General features: G+C 44.2%; 2 protein-coding genes across 4 annotated transcripts in view; both read left to right on the forward strand.

Annotated features, from left to right (window-relative positions):
• The window catches only part of znf609a (zinc finger protein 609a), a 63396-nt gene extending 54366 nt beyond the window's left edge, over positions 1 to 9030 (forward strand). For both annotated transcript variants that reach the window (XM_033635171.2, XM_033635172.2), the window contains 6 exons: positions 1171 to 1258; positions 2411 to 4550; positions 5770 to 6151; positions 6390 to 6758; positions 6887 to 6965; positions 8085 to 9030. In XM_033635171.2, the coding sequence (XP_033491062.1) occupies positions 1171 to 1258; positions 2411 to 4550; positions 5770 to 6151; positions 6390 to 6758; positions 6887 to 6960 (3053 nt within the window). In that variant the 3' untranslated portion in view covers positions 6961 to 6965; positions 8085 to 9030. The remainder of the gene's footprint in view (positions 1 to 1170; positions 1259 to 2410; positions 4551 to 5769; positions 6152 to 6389; positions 6759 to 6886; positions 6966 to 8084) is intronic.
• A 5269-nt stretch (positions 9031 to 14299) lies between these two features.
• gramd2ab (GRAM domain containing 2Ab) overlaps positions 14300 to 16172 on the forward strand; it is a 48027-nt gene continuing 46154 nt past the window's right edge. Inside the window, exons 1-2 of one of the 2 annotated variants that reach the window (XM_033634343.2) lie at positions 14300 to 14446; positions 15666 to 15828. In XM_033634343.2, the coding sequence (XP_033490234.1) occupies positions 15827 to 15828 (2 nt within the window). In that variant the 5' untranslated portion in view covers positions 14300 to 14446; positions 15666 to 15826. The remainder of the gene's footprint in view (positions 14447 to 15665; positions 15829 to 16172) is intronic. The other variant, XM_078167652.1, reaches the window with a different exon arrangement.

Below are 16172 nucleotides of genomic sequence, written 5' to 3' on the forward strand. Positions count from 1 at the left end.
GTTAATGAATCTGTTTTCATTTATTGTTGATTGTAAAACATTTTTTTATAAATGAGTTTTTCACTTTAAACCCAAAGTTTGCAGACAGCCCACGTTATCTTCTCGAAAGAACCTTTCCTCATTAGTTAACTTCCCAGCTGGCTGATATCACCACAAGGCCCATTTCAGAATGTGTGTATTTGACAAATTAATGGATCATGCCTGCTCATGGTTTGGGAAAAGGTTTGGGAAAAGTTTTGTTTCTATCTGCATATAACCCAGTAAATACAGCCTGAGCAAATAACTCCTATAGTTTCATTTTATTCCTGTGATTTCCCATGGAAAGTTTCCATTTTGAATATTCCTGTGACTTTGCAACCCTACTCCAGAGACTGATCTAATCTATAGGCTGAAATCAGATTTTCCAGTGAGAGAAGTTCACCTTAAAATCAATTTTCCAGGCTCAAAAGTTGCTCCACAAATTTTTTGAGAGTTACAGATTTCAGAAACTCAGATCCATAAAGTGTTTTGGCTAAACTCAAAGCCTTTGAGCCTTTTGGTTGAGGCTCAGCTGCGATAAGGATTGTCTGGAGTTGTGTGACCTACATTATGAATGTGGGAGCTGCATGGCTGCCAGGTCTGAACCAAACTGCAGTGACTGTACCACAGCGGTGTGTGTGCTGCTCCAGTCACAGAATGAGATGTCAAAGAAGATGTCACACTGGAAAGAAAATAACTTCAGGTTCCAGACACAGCAGCTCGTGTGCAGGTCTCATAAAGTTTGCCTTCATTTGATAGAAGATGCTGCTGCTACATTGTGTGGCTGTGGGCACCAGCATACCTGTCAGCTCACCAAACACACACACACTCATGCACACTCACAGTGAGCAGCCTGTGGCAGGTGTTGAAGAGACAAAGTGGAGGTGACAGACGTCTGCTCTCTCTGGCAGGAAGCTGTTCACACATCAGCCGCACACTGAGCTGCTTCTGCTAATGGACACTTTGATCTGCTCCCATTAGTGGAAACTTTCTGTGAAAACACTCCATTTCCCTATGCAATTAGTCAAATCACTGATGTGACTCGACCTCAGAAACCTGCTGGGTTGGTATGAAACCATTCAACCTGTGGCTGTCAGTGTTTTCAGTCACTGAATGTGTGTGTTAACTGTCTGTGTGTCTGTCTGTCTGTAGGCATGCTGGTTGTTAACGTCACCTGGAGGAACAAGACGTACGTGGGGACGCTGCTGGACTGTACGAGACATGACTGGGCTCCTCCAAGGTACACACACTGAATTTAATTAAATATTGTCACTGTCGCGAAGAAACCAATCTCCATCAGCCAATATCGTCTTTTAAATGAACTCTCAGAATCAGCCAATATACCTTTTCTTAATTTGCACAATGAATAAATATTATATACACTGAAAAGCACTGTATTTCATGTCTCCATCTGCTGGTGGGCCATCACGCTAAGAGTATGCCTGTATGATATGCTGTTAATTCCACTACAGAAGAGACTTGATGATCACTAAAATTAGGTGGGGAAGAAAGTAGATATATCGATACCAGTATTGGTTATCGGCCACATGATTTGCTATATTTCAGCATCTCTGGTAAAAGCAAAAAATCCAATATTGTGAATTCCTACTATCCATAAACGTCTGTTTGTAGGTTTACAAATATTAAACCAATGAAAAGTATTTTTAAAATCATGTGATAACATCTCATGACTCCATTGGATCCTCAAACTGTTGGCAAACCCTCATAGCTCCACCCAGCCTCCATCTGAAGTGCCACATGTAGTGGAGCTGAAGATAAACAGTGACAAGGAGATTTCACCTGATTTCTAAATAAAGAACTGGTGGTGTGAATTGAATTGTCTTGCGGCCGGATCAGCAAACCTTTTGTTGCAGTTACACAGATTAGACACAGTGCTGAGGCTGACCACCTGCCTGCTGTTAGCCCTCAGCACTGGCTGAATTCAAGTTAAAGCTGCCACCTCTCCTCCCGGTGAATACTCTCCCAGTGGGGGGTAGTGAGGCGGAGGGATTGCAGGATCCACTAGCGAGCTAAGTCTTGTCTCTTGTGCGATTTGATAAACAAAAGAGATTTTGGCCAAAAGTATTTAATGACAGGAAAAACTAAATAAACTTTGTAAAGTGTAAGTTGATGATATGTAGTGCAATGCACCTCCTGCCTCAGATGCAGTCGTTACGATAATGATTGCTCTTACCTGGTTATATACAACATTACCTACAATGGCTTCATGACATCAGAGGTGTAAAAGGTACCTGGGTGGAATTTATGTGGTCAAATCTGATCTGTTTGCTTTCAGATATTTTTGTGCAGGTGAAAGACGGCCGCTCTGCTCACAGTCTCTGAATGAACTGAACCAAGTTGCCGCTCTCTAACTCCGTGTGTGTTCTTTTAGGTTCTGTGAGTCTCCCACCAGTGATGTGGAAATGCGGAGCGGTCGCGGTCGGGGAAAGAGGATGCGTCCCAGCAGCAACACGCCATTGAACGACAACAGCAACTCCTCAGACAACAAAGGCAGCGGCAGCAGCAAGACGCGCGGCGCTGCAGCCAACAGCAAAGGGCGGAGAGGCAGCCAGACGGCCGGCGGTGCAGAGGACGCCAAGGCCAGCCCATCCTCCGCCAAGAGGAAGACCAAACCTGCCTCAGATATGGAGCCCACCTCCAGCTCGGAGGATACCAAGGCTTCAAAGCGAATGAGAACCAACTCCACCGGCGCCGCACTCCCTCTCCCTGGAGGGAAATCGGACCCCCTTCCCCCGCCACAGCTGGACAGGACCTGCCCCTCCCCCGTACTCATCGACTGCCCTCACCCCAACTGCAACAAGAAGTACAAGCACATCAATGGGCTGAAGTACCACCAGGCTCGAGCCCATAACGACCACGACGTCCGATTGGACCAGGATGGAGACAGTGAATATGGAGATGACCCCGCCCTCCACCCTGACCCAGCCTCCTGCAATGGAGCCGCCATCTCGCCTGCCCGCTCCACTACACCAAAAGGACGAGGCTTTGACGCCCCGTCCCCCTCACCGGGTAAACTGTCAAAGGGGAAGAAGAAGGCGGGAGAGGCTGAGCCTGAAGTGACGGACGGTGGCGAGGAGGCAGCGTGTTTGACAGACGAGGCCAGCAACGACGGGATGGACGACAGGAAGGCCAAGAAAATGGCAGCCGGTGGCAAACCTGATAAACTGACACAGAAAGGCTTGAAGCAGGGCCGCCCTGCTGCCCCCGCTGCCCCTGCTGCCCCCTCACCCTACGCCCTGCAGGCGTCCTCCCCTGCTCTGGGCTCAGTGGTACAGCCCATCCCCAAGAGCCCACAGCTGAAGAACATCCAGCCAAAACCACCTCCGCTGGCCGACCCCGCCTCCAGCCCCACCCTCGCCAAGGACAAGAAGAAGAAGGACAAGAAGAAGAGGGAGGGAGGGAAGGAAGGGGACAGTCCAAAGGGTAAGGGGGGGAGGCCAGAGGAGGGGAAGAGCCCATACTCGGACACATCTGACGCTTTGCTCAACGGCTCCACAGAAGCTCACCAGAGCCGGCTGGCCAGCATCAAGGCCGAGGCCGACAAGGTGTACAGCTTCTCAGACAATGCGCCCAGCCCGTCCATTGGCGTGGCCAGCAGGATGGAGGCTGGTCTCGGGCCTCATCTCAACCAGAACGGAGCCGACAACGCTTCCGTCAAAACCAGCAGCCCCGCCTACTCCGACATCTCTGATGCCGGAGAGGATGCTGAGGGGAAGGCAGAGGGGCTGAAGGTCAAAACAGAGCCTGAGCAGGCGGCTCGCGAAGGGGCCAAGAAGGCGCTGTTTCCACCGCAGGCTCCCAACAAGGAATCACCGTACTACCCCAACTATGACTCCTACTACTCTCCCAGCTACCCCAACCCCAGCCCGGGAGCAGCACCTGCAGCGCCGCCTCATGTAGAAGGAGCTCAGGTGAAAGTGAAGAAGGAGGAGGAGCCAGAGGTGGGGGAGGAGGTCAAACTGAAGGTGGAGTCTCAGGAGGAGAGGAAGGCAGAGCCAGGCCCTCAGCAGCCATCAGTCATCCAGCAGCGCTCCAACATGTACACCCAGCCTCTGTACTACAACCAGTACTACGTCCCCCCCTACTCCTACTCACCTGACCAGGCCTACCACGCCCACCTGCTGGCCTCTAACCCCGCCTACCGCCAGCAGTACGAGGAGAGGCAGCGGCAGGCCGACAAGAAGGCCGAGGGTAAAGAGCGGGAGAGTGGGAAAGAGGAGTGGAAGCAGAAAGCCTCAGTGCCCCCCACCCTGTCCAGAGCCCCCAGCCTCACCGACCTGGGTGCCAAGGGGGGGCTGAACCCGACCAAGCCCAAAGAGCCGCCGCCAGCTGCAGAACAGACCAAGTCGGTCATCATGGCGAAGGGAGAGGACCAAAAGGCCCCCACTGCCCAGCCTGAGGGTCTGAAGATGAAGCTGAGTGAAGCAGGGCATCATGGGAAAGAGGAGGCAAAGTCAGGGGTGGAGTCAGGCAGGCCGGCAGGTGTAGAGCCCGCCATGTGGTACAGACAGGTAACTGCACTTTTATACAGAATTCTCCCCTAAAATGTAGATAAAGATACGTTCCACTTGTTGGATCCAGTTCCCAGTCAGCAAAATAAACAGATCCATTCAGCTCTGACACCAATGAAGCTCAAATCAAACCCTTTATCTCTCCTCTGTCTTACTGTACGTTCACACTAAAAGCTACCAGAGCTGCAAAATAGCTGAATTCGCTCTAGACTTTAGACTCTCATCTACATTGAGGGCGTACTATCTGCAAGGGGAAAAGTAAATAGAGTAAAGGAGACCCCAAATGAGTCGAGCTAAACTATTCACTGGAAATGCAGCATTTGTTTGATTGGCAAAAAGTGACAGACATCAGATTAGACCAGCTGTAGATAGTAAATGATGTTTCAGAAAAGTTTGTTTTCCAAAACAGGAACAAATTAAATGCATCATTAAACATCAATTAAATATCTGTTATCAATAAATACACTCATTTATAAACACAAGTGATTTCAGGCTTCAGAGATACAAGCTGCTCCAGCTAAATAACCCTGGGGCTGCTTAACCACATCTGCAACATGAGATCTTTCCCTTGGGTTCATTTTGTCTAACTGATCAAGTAAATACTGTACTTGTGACCTGTGTGTGATCACGCCACAAACTGAATCACTTCAGGGTAGACAACGAGCAATTGATTAGAATTATGGAGATATATAAAATAGTTACCCTTGTGTGTTTCTGTCGTTTTCAGCAGCAACTAACAAGTGTAAAGATATACAGTTAAACATAGTGGTCTGACCTATCTGACGTTTCTGCTCTGTATTTTATATACTGTGTTGCTTTGTAAGCATTTTTAAGAAACTAAATCGGCTGGCACAGAAGCCGAGCAGTGTCCTGCTGTGGACAGGGCCGCAGGAACATGTATTTTAGACGCCTAAAAAAATCAATCCCTGCGTTCTGAATGGCTATTTTTTTTACTCTGAGTACATACTCTTGTATGGAGTATGCATGCATACATTTGAAACATACTACTTTGTAATAACATTGCCCCCTGAACTTTGACCCTCTTGCTCATGTATCTGTCACAGTCCATTCAAAATTTGATGTAAAAAGCAGTGCGTTTGGTAAAGTGAAATCACAGCAGTTAGAATGGCAGCACAGTTTGATCCAGTGGACTTTATTAAAACATCTTCAATTATCACCACTGTCAGCTGTCTGTACTAACTTGTCTTCCTCTGTGCAGGAGCCGGACTCGCGCTTGTGGCCATACGTCTACCCCAACAAATACTCTGAAGCTCCTAAACTGCAGGAGGAGGACAGGTGGAAGGAGGAGCGCGAGAGAGAGCGCGACAGGAAAGGGAAGGAGGAGAGGCCGCGGCCCAAGGAAGGCCTCCAGAAAGAGGAGGCGAAGGAGGGGGCGGAGGGCAGGACTCAGCTGCCTCCTGAGGAGCACCGTGGGGGAGGGAAGGAGGCGCGTCCCCCCCACATGCAGTTCTCCTCCCCCCTGGCCCAGCACCAGGGCTACATGCCCTACATGCATGGACCTTACGCCTACAGCCACGGCTATGAGCCCAACCACCCCGGCTACAGAGGCATGCCCTCGGTCATGATGCAGAACTACCCTGGTAAGAAGAAGAAGGAGGAGCTTAACTAGATGTGTCTCCTCATGATTTGAATAACCTTTATTTTACCCAGCGAGAGTCCAGGAACACAGGATTAGTGTTCAGTTATCAGTCGACTGACAAAAAAATGAAAGGAATTTATGAGTCTTCTGGTTCTGAAAGGTCAGAAAAGGGTTAAAAAGTGACAACAGAATGTTTGAAGATGCTCTCAGCTCTTACTCAGACATGTCTCTGTCCTCAGGCTCGTACCTGCCGGCCGGTTACTCCTTCCCCTCGTACGGAGGGAAGGTGGCAGCAGGAGAGGAGGGGGAGAAGCCCTCCAGGTCCAGTCCCACAGTGAAGCCGCCCAGCGAGGCCAAAGCTCTGGACCTGCTGCAGCAGCACGCCAGCCAGTACAAGAGCAAATCCCCGTCCATCCAAGACAACAAGACGCCGCATGACCGGGAGCGAGAGCGAGACAGGGAGCGGGAGAGAGATCGGGAGCGAGACAGAGACCGGGAGAGAGAGGGCGACCGGCCGCGATCCTCACCGTCCCAACGCATGCTGCCGTCCCATCATCACCTGGGATACCCGCTGCTGTCGGGACAGTACGACCTGTCCTACGCCTCAGGTGAGACACACTGGGACAGACGTAGAGTCTCCATTTAATCTTCAAGAGAATATTAAGCAAAATAATAGAAATGCAAATATACACGACACACACTGAACATGTTGCATCTGTCTCTCTCTCTGTCTCAGGTCTCTCCTCCTCAGCCATCGTCGCCAGTCAGCAAGCGTCCGCCCCGTCCATGTACCCACCTGCACGGAGGTGAGAACGGTAAGACTTACACACATTTTATATCTTTACTTTAAACATCCCTCCATGAATACTTTATTTTATTTACATCTTAACTTAAACACTTAACTCAAGACTGCTTCTCTTACTGACACAGCTCTGAGTGTCTTTCCTCTTCTGTTCATTGCAGTGAGTTTAATCCACAGTCTCAGTCTGCAGCACCACCTGGTGGTCAGCAACATCACTCTTTTCTGAAGGACTGAAAGAAATGTGGAATTGTTTACTATGGTGCACTTTCAGTATAAATTTGCATCTGTACTGGATGTGACTGCAGCAGGTTTAATTTAATACTTAGAGGTCAAAGGTCAGGGCAACAGTCGTCCTCTGCAGCGATGTTTCAGTGTTAAAGTTGTCTTTAAAGTGTGTGCGTTAATGTCTTCAGCAGATTATTTGACACTGAAGTATCAGCTCTCAGATCACATTCACTTATTTAATGATAAAATAATAAAGGCTGCATTTAATATAAGTTAATTCTTTATTGATCCACTGAAGAAATGTTTATGTTGCAGCAGCAGAGGACAGAAGTGAACAAATATGCAGGGCAAGAAGAAGAAAAAAAAGGAAACTAAAATAAGAATTGAAGTTAAAATAGAAACTACACTAGAGCAATTTAAGATACAGTCAATATATGAAAGTAGAGTCAGACTGATAACTAAGCACATTAACAACCATATAACAATATATTCATTAATAAATACAAAATGTGACTTCTCACTATTCAACTGTAAGATTCACTTTTAATGTTTGTTACTATCATCTTTGATGTGATGTGCACCATTAACACACCAGCGTACCCAAGTAGGCGGCATTAGCACACCAGTTGACAGTTACTGTAGCTGGCAGATACACTGAATCTGCCACTAAATTTCAGCAGTTAGGGGCCGTACACATGCCGTGTTTTTTGCGCCTTCAAATTCATTGTTTTCAACGTAGACGCATGGCAGGTGAGCTCAAACACCAGAGTGACGCTGTCGCGGTGCACATGTTCCTGAGTGCCTATTTTTCAAGGCGCGACAGCTGGCACAGAAAAGGCATAAAAGTAGCGCCCAGATTTTCAGGCTCGCTCCTGTTGACCTATAATCTCCTCTCACCTGTCTGCAGGCACACCTGATTGGCTGACCTCCACCTGCCCCGGAGTCATGTGACTGGATCACATGAGGAAGCATTTCTGTTTCAACATCAGTTCAATGGTGTTTGTGTACGTTTGATTTCTCCTCCTGGACGTCCAGCCGGCCACTCTGCTCCTCGCTGGACTGCTGAGACTTCAGGAGGATTACTGGTTCTACTGGTGCTACTGGTCCTGCTGGTTCCAGACGGTACCACGGTGCTCGGGTGGGGGGGCGGCAGAGGTTTTGGCTCAAGGACAAAGAGGACCTGGTGGGTGGAGACGTGTGAGATGCTGCTGGGACGCACGGAGGAGCAGCCGTTGTTGTGGAGGCGGGCGGGTCGTCGGCAGTGGCGGGAGGGGGCGTTCAGAGTCACATTGGCGTGCTGCTGCAGTTGAGAGCGCACGGGGCAGTCGCTTCCTGTCCGGCCGAGCCTTCAGTCGTCTCACAGTTTGTTTTTTTTAATTTCTCCTCACATTTCTGCGACGTCCTCCGACCCCCAGACTTTACCTGCCGTGACCCCTGACCTCTCTGAGGAGCTGCCACTCAGCCCTGGACTCTGCCTCCACCGGACGCCGTCACACTTTCACCTGGAAGTATCTCAGCTTCACAGGAAATTAAAAAAAAATACTGTGGACGGAGGAGGATGGACCAATCAGAGGGCAGCGTTGGGACTGATGCTGCTTCCTCAGACTCCTCCTCCTCAGTGTGTAGCTGTACTGTACTCTGTGTATGTGTGTGTGCGTGTGTGTGTGTGCGTGTGTATGCGTGTGTATGCGTGTGTGTGTGTGTGTGTAAATACTGTACAGAGGAATTATTTTAAAGAGCCTGTTGGATGCTGTTGGATTTCCTACTCTTCTTTTTGTCTGGTAGCCTCTGCCTCTGTTTTTCTACTGTTGTTGATCTGATATTAAACCTGTAGCTGGTGGAACGGCGGCCGAGCTCAGTGTCCTCTTTTATTCCCCTGAAACATCGACGACAGAAGGAGGAAGTGTTTTAACAACGTGAGAGCTGAGGTCAGTTTGCAGGCTCAGATTGTATGAGCAGAAAAAGATGGTAATTAATTTCTCAAAGCTGTTTCCTCTCACCTTCAGCTGTCTGAATCACCTGAGCTCCAATTCAAACTGACACCTGAGCTTAGTTTGTCTGATTTGACCTTGAAGTCTCTTTGTCAGACGCCTCTTTCAAAATAAAAGCTTGGACATAGGTGTTGAAGCACTGCTCAGCATCTGCACTTTAAAAATCTCTTTCTTCAATGGCTAAAATCACATCTCATACAGCGTCTGCACAAAAACTTGTTCATAAATCAGCGCAACAAAAACGTTTTTAGGGTCAAAATAATTTAAAAGTTGTAGATTTACATCCTGTTTTCACTGCAGGAACTTTTTCAGGTTCAGAAAACAGTTTAGAAAGTCAACACGAACACAGGTGCTTTTGAAAACAAGGCTTTTCCTTCTCTGTTCTAACAAACAATATCCCATCCAAACATGCTGGTGTAAAAAATGTGTCCAAATCAAAACAGTTGAAGCGCTGCAAAGAGCACACCAAACCAGCAGGCAGTGATATAACTGTAACCCAGCGATGATGCTGGCCAATCAGAGGCCTGTAAAAACTTACCTGAAGGCTATGTGTTACCTCTGCTCCTCAGTATTGTGGAGGAGTAACTGAACATTTGTGTAAACATGTAAAAATTCCTTTAAGCAAAGTCAGAGCAGCACTTTTTTGTTCACCTCCTCCATTACTGAAATGTTATCTCATTTCTCACTTTGACAGAGTACCCTTGTGTGTGTGGACGAGGCCTCAGGAACCTTTTTGTTTCCACCGGGGTAAACTTTAGTTAGTTGGTTAAATTTAGTCCCTGATGCATGTGTTTATCACACGTTCAAGAATCAGTGTCACACCACAGTAAATAAGATCAACATGAAAGCTGCTGTGTTCCCTGAGCATTAAAATAAGTCATCAAACATGTTTTTTGTAATCACTGTCAGGCTGATGTGATTTTCCTGATCTTCATGATTCCTCAGGTCACATTTCTAAATTACAAACTTCTGTGTTTGCAGCCGTCACAACAACTTTAAACCTGATTTTTTTTTTTTTAAACATTTTCATTTGCTCGATTTTATAGGAATTGGTGGGATTTTATTGATACCAAAGATTCTGCTTATCAGTCCAATTCTTCAATTACTGATCAGTTTTCTGTGTGAAACCTCGAACTTTTTTATTTTACTATCATAATTTCTCTGACAGTAATCAACAGATTATTTAGCAAAGCCAGAATCCCTTAGCTGCACCCTTTAGATTATTTTTTTTAAAGCTTTTTATTCAGTTGAATTCATGATCAGTTTCAGTGAAGCTGAAGCTCTGTTGCCATAGTTACCTGCAGTGTTACACACCCTGATGTAAAACAGTGGTTAAACTTTTGACCCGTGTTTGTTTGAGGCGTCCTGTTATATGATTTTAACTGACACTCACCAACCAATCAGAAGCCAGTATCTATCGTTGCCATGGCATCATAAAGGTTAAAGCAGCTGTTAAACCGGCTTCATGACGTCTTTTATTCTCCATAAAATCCATGATGACGTGTTTTCATTAGAAAAGCTGTGCGATCAGATGCAGTCAGTGAAGAGACGTCAACACATTGACACACACAGGCTCGCTCAGAACAAACTGATGCTTTAAATAAAAAATATCTTTAAGTTTTGGGTTTAAAACATCTGGAACGTCACAATTAAATGTTAAAGCAGGATGCAGTTCAGCTACATGTTGGAGCTTTGATGTTGTTTTACACTGATTCACACAAAATGAACTCTGGTTTCAGTTTCTCTCTAATGTGAAGATTTACTACTGTTCTGTCGTGTGATAAATTAAATGTTTTTCACTTTTGGACTGACTGTCGAACAAAAAAAAAAAAGCTCTGCAGAGTTGTGACAGTCATTTTTGACTTTTCATCAGCAGAACAGTTGAATTAAAAAAAAAAAATCAACAGGTTAATTGAAAATGAAAAAATAATCATTAGCTGGAGCCCCAAGCAACAGATTGTTAGATTAATTTGTTTTAATTAATAATTTCTCAAATTGAAATGAATGATTTTAGCTTTTTTTTCCAAGCAGCTGCTGGTTCTGTCTGTCTGTCTGTCTGTCTGTCTGTCTGTCTGTCTGTCTCTGTCTCCTCACTGTGATCCAGGTGACTGGATGCTGTCTGGAGCCGCACTGACCTCGTTTCACCTTCATGTCCTGATGGTACCAGGTGAACAGACAACATTAGAAAAGGGGTGGGAGGCAAACTACAGCCCGCTGCCTGTTTTATAAGAAAAATGAACTAGATTATAACTCGAGGATATTTCTAATAAATTACTTTATGTACATTCATTGTATCAGCGAGCTCTGCCGTTGCACTTCTTTATTTGAACACTGGGTGTCGCTGTTTCACCTACAATGACTGACTCATGGCGGCAGATCATAAAAGATGAAAGATGGAGAAATACTATTTTCAAAACATTTCATAATAAACAGCATAAAGCCAATACAGATAATAACAGATTATGGGGATACGAACAGAACATTAACAGAAATCTTATATCAGGTCATGATATAAGGTATATAGGTCAGATGTCGTACAGGGTAAAAACGATCACTGTTTTAACCGATTTCATATTTAGAGAGTAGAACTGATTTTGATGATTTTGTTTGAGTTCAGATCCAAATATTATAAGAGTGTTTATGATAGGAAAATTTTGATTAACGAATGTAAGATTTTGCAAGTAAACAAATCAAATTGATGATTTGATATTAACTTGATAGAGGGGTAGATAAAAAGCCAAACAATATATTTGCATATCAGTCTTCAGGAATCTTAAAAATGGTGAATCATCTTAAACGTCCCTTACTTCACCGTATTTGTAAAAAGGTATTTAGAGGGTAGGCAGCAGATTTTCCTCCAGTCCAGGTCTGAAGTGAGGTTATTCCAGTAGGAAACAACATTTGGAACAGAGACGTTTTCTTTTTCAAATAAAGCAGGTATAACACAGTTATATAAATATATATATATATATATATATATATATATATATATATATATATATATATATATATATATTTTTTAGAGGAGAAACAGGTCTGTCTGAAATACTTTTTGTAAAATGTGGGCACACAAATAAACTAGTGTCAAATGTTTAGTGGTGTTGCGTTGTGCAATTTTGATTGAAAATGATTTTTCTGTGGCAGATGGGCTTTTCTGGTGTAGAAACACTAATTTACTTGTAGTCTTACTGGTTAAAAACTATGCATTTTCAATTATTTGGCCTGTGACTTTTTTTTTTTTTTTTGTATATGACCCAAAGGAAAAAAAAAACCAATGGTGCTCCCTGCATATGAATCTCCCTCTGGAGTTTTTCAGAGGGGCTCCTGATGAGGTTAATTCTTTGGAGCCTGCATGGTGCTTCAAATCTTTTAGTTTTTGTCAGTTTGGTCAAACTTGACAACACAACATGAGGTATTGGTGCATCTGTTAGAGGCTGGGATGTTGACATAACTGTCCTCAAAAAGTTTATATTGTAACACCTCCTGTGAACTTCTCAAATCGCACCCCTTACAAATACCCTAATATTATGCTAAAAAATTAAATTAATATTGAAACTAATTACTCAACTAAAATTTAACACTTTTAAACATCAGAAACTGAAGTGACAAGCAAACTTGCTCTGGAAACTTGCTGAAACTGAACTGAACTAAAAGCAATAAGAAAAGGAAAACAAATGAAAAATAAAATACAAAATCATACCACCCTGATTTCAGATGTTTTCATCAAAGCAAACTAGCCATTTTTCCACAAACACACATGAGAAAGACTAACATAAAATCAGAGAGCCCCCTAAAACACCCCACCCACAGCCCTGGTATGGTGGAAGTTTTAATAAGTTTGAATAAAACAAATAAAATTCAGTCAAATAAGGTATGCGATCCTAATGTTTGTCCATAAAGTGTATATTACAATGTCAAGTAGAGAATAAAAACATTGGAGGACATGTTTCCTTATTAAATGGGTGAGGGGGTGTAATGAAGAGCCTAATATTTTCTACACATTGTTGGTTTAGATGCTTTATAACTGTGAGGTGCAACATGAACACATATCTGTAGATTCAATGTGACTTACACTTCCTGAGGATATCATCAACTCTGATGTCCGTCCTGAAGAAACTTCCATAAATCTCAGAAATCATAGGAACAAAAACCCTCCTTATAACTGCAGAACCTGCTTGAGAATTGTCATGTTTTTAAGTTTTCCTTGGTTTTAAAGTAATCCAGTGACAGTTCTCTGTACATCCATGGGTACAATGCGAACAGGAGCTGCTAATAAATAATTCGGCATACTTTTAATGAAGACTAAATATAAACAGGTTAAAAAAACGGGGCTCAAGATGCAGCTCACAGCTGTTAGCAGTCCCAAACAAAGCTGTGACTCACGTACTTTAACTACCTCTTCTCAGAGTCGTATCTTTGTCAAATCCACACACACAGAAATGACACACATATTTTTAAATTCAGTGTGACTTACACTTTTCTGGGGAGATGACTGTCATGAGTAAACGTCCATAATCCTGCTAAGAAATCATAAAGAGAAAAAAAGACGCTTCTCGTTACTGCAGAACCTGCCTGAGAATCATCGTGTTTTTAAGTTTACTTCAGGATCTGAGTAATACAGTGACAGTTGTCGGTACACTGATGAGTACACTGCAAACAGGAGCTGCTAGTGGCTAATTCGGCTCACTTTAAATGCAGAATTGCCAAAATACAGACAAATATAAGATAAAAGGATGCAGTGTGGTTGTTTTACCACAAAGAGGCGCTGCTGCACTGTTACAGATTAATTAAAGGGCCGGTTCACCAAAACTACATAAAAACAAAGCTGTATTTTCTCATTTAAGTTTCCAATCATGTTGAAAGTTTTGATTTAATTTCTTTAAGATTTCTGCCTCCAATCAAATACAATGGAGCTCAAATAAAATCTCATTATACAAGGAAAAATTATGTGTATGGCTCAAAGAGAAATGTAATGACTTCCTCTTGGGGTTTCGTGGTTCACTCACAGCATTGAATTATGGGTCGCTGTACCTGTTGCATGACCCTTGTGACAGAAGAGAGCGTTTTACCTGGAAATAATCAGGAACCACGCATGCTGCACCACCGTGACTCCACCCGCCTCACAGCTTCTGCTTCTCAGTGCTGGTAAACTTCACAGGATGTTTCAGTGCAGATTAAAGAGCAGATCAGAACATGTGGTTTCCTCATAGTGACAGCAGACCTTCAGCTCAGAGCAGAGAGGAAATGAACCCAGAAAACTGCTTCTTCTTACTGCGCAGTGAGTCTTAAACGTGTCTTATATTTTTAATGTAGATGTCCAGTGTGTTTTAAAGCTTGTTTCCTGAATAATTTATCCTCCAGAGACTCTGAAGTTCAGTGACGTATTTTAATGTGTTGTGACTCTGTTTGATGCATCATGTTAAAGGGCACCTCAGCTCTGACTTCATGTGGGACTGAACTATTTGTATCCTGTTTTACAGCAGTCACTTCACTTTATAAGTAACATTTTTCTATTTAAAATGGGATGTGTGTTCCCAGAATCTCCATACCCACAGTGTGTCTGCTGCTTGATAGAAACACACTAGGTACACTGCAAAACAAATCCTCATCTTATTGAGTCATTTCTGTCTGTAATTAAGTGTTTTTTGCTTTTTAATTTTGTTTTTTATTTAAGGAACAGTGTGTAAAGGGGGGGGTAGTTGTATCTTGCAGTGAGGAGTGCAGATTGCAACTAGCTGTGGTCATTGTTCAGGAGGTTTTTACCAGGAGCTCATTTATCATTTATTTTCCATAACCTCTTATCCTGTTGGGGGTCACTGGGCAGGTCACCAGACTATCACAGGGCTGACACATAGAGACAGACAACCATTCACACCTACGGACAATTTAGAGTCGCCAGTTAACCTGCATGTCTTTGGACTGTGGGAGGAAGCTGGAGCACCTGGAGGAAACCCACGCTGACACAGGGAGAACATGCAGACTCTGCACAGAAGGGCTCCCCCACCCTGGGTTCGAATGAGGAACCCTCCTGCTGTGGTGACGGTGCTAACCACTGCATCACCGTGCAACCCATGAAGACACTTATTATACTATATATTATCCTACAAACTGGACCTTTAAATAGAGGTGGAGAAAACATCTTCAACCTTATTTAAGGAAGTACATAAAGCACACTGCGGCACTGTAATCAGTGAAAATTAAACATAATTTTAGATAGTTTTTAAAAAGTATTCAACAGACCCCAAAATGACTGAATTACAGACTAAAATTAGTGACAAAAAATGAAATAGTTTTGCAGTGTATTCCAGAGAGTGTAGGGTTAAAGGGGGCCCAGCAGCCCAGTGTGGCCCTTGGCCCCCCTTATAGATTATTACGGCCCTGTTTAAATGCATTTATGTAATCACATCTTTACTGACGCTTTTATTTTGTTAATTCTTTACCACATGCTTTTATTCTGAAGACCACTTCCTGTCACTTCCTGTCTTGTGTGTGTTAAGCTGTGTAGGCTTGACTCAGCTGGTCCAGCGGACTCCCTGCAGCAGCAGCAGCAGCAGCTCTGCTCCACTCAGACCGACAGACGCACGGACGAACGGTCACCGGACAGACCGGGTACCTGCTGTACAGCCGCGGACCTGATTGAAGACTGCAGGACACACACATGTAAGAGTGACTGTGTTGTATTTCACTGTGAATGTGAGAAGGGACACGCTGCTGATGTCATCACTGATGTGGTGCCTTTTAATGTCAGTAACGTGTGTTAGCTATATAGTGTGATGATGGTAGTACTGTTGTATCAGCGGGATCGTTACTGCTGTTAGTTACATTACTGGGAACAGTATGTTTAATAGTAGTTGTATTAGGCTGTTACAGTGTCTGTGTCAGTGGTGCACAGTAGATGCTGCTAGAGGTGGAATGTAACTAAGTAGAATTTACTCGAGTACTTAAGTGCAGTTTTAAGCTACTTGTACTTTGAGTATTCAACTGTGTGCAGCTTTATACCTTTA

The sequence above is a fragment of the Epinephelus lanceolatus genome, chromosome 5 (genome assembly GCF_041903045.1).
Source record: "Epinephelus lanceolatus isolate andai-2023 chromosome 5, ASM4190304v1, whole genome shotgun sequence".
In the NCBI taxonomy this organism is placed as follows: domain Eukaryota; kingdom Metazoa; phylum Chordata; class Actinopteri; order Perciformes; family Serranidae; genus Epinephelus; species Epinephelus lanceolatus.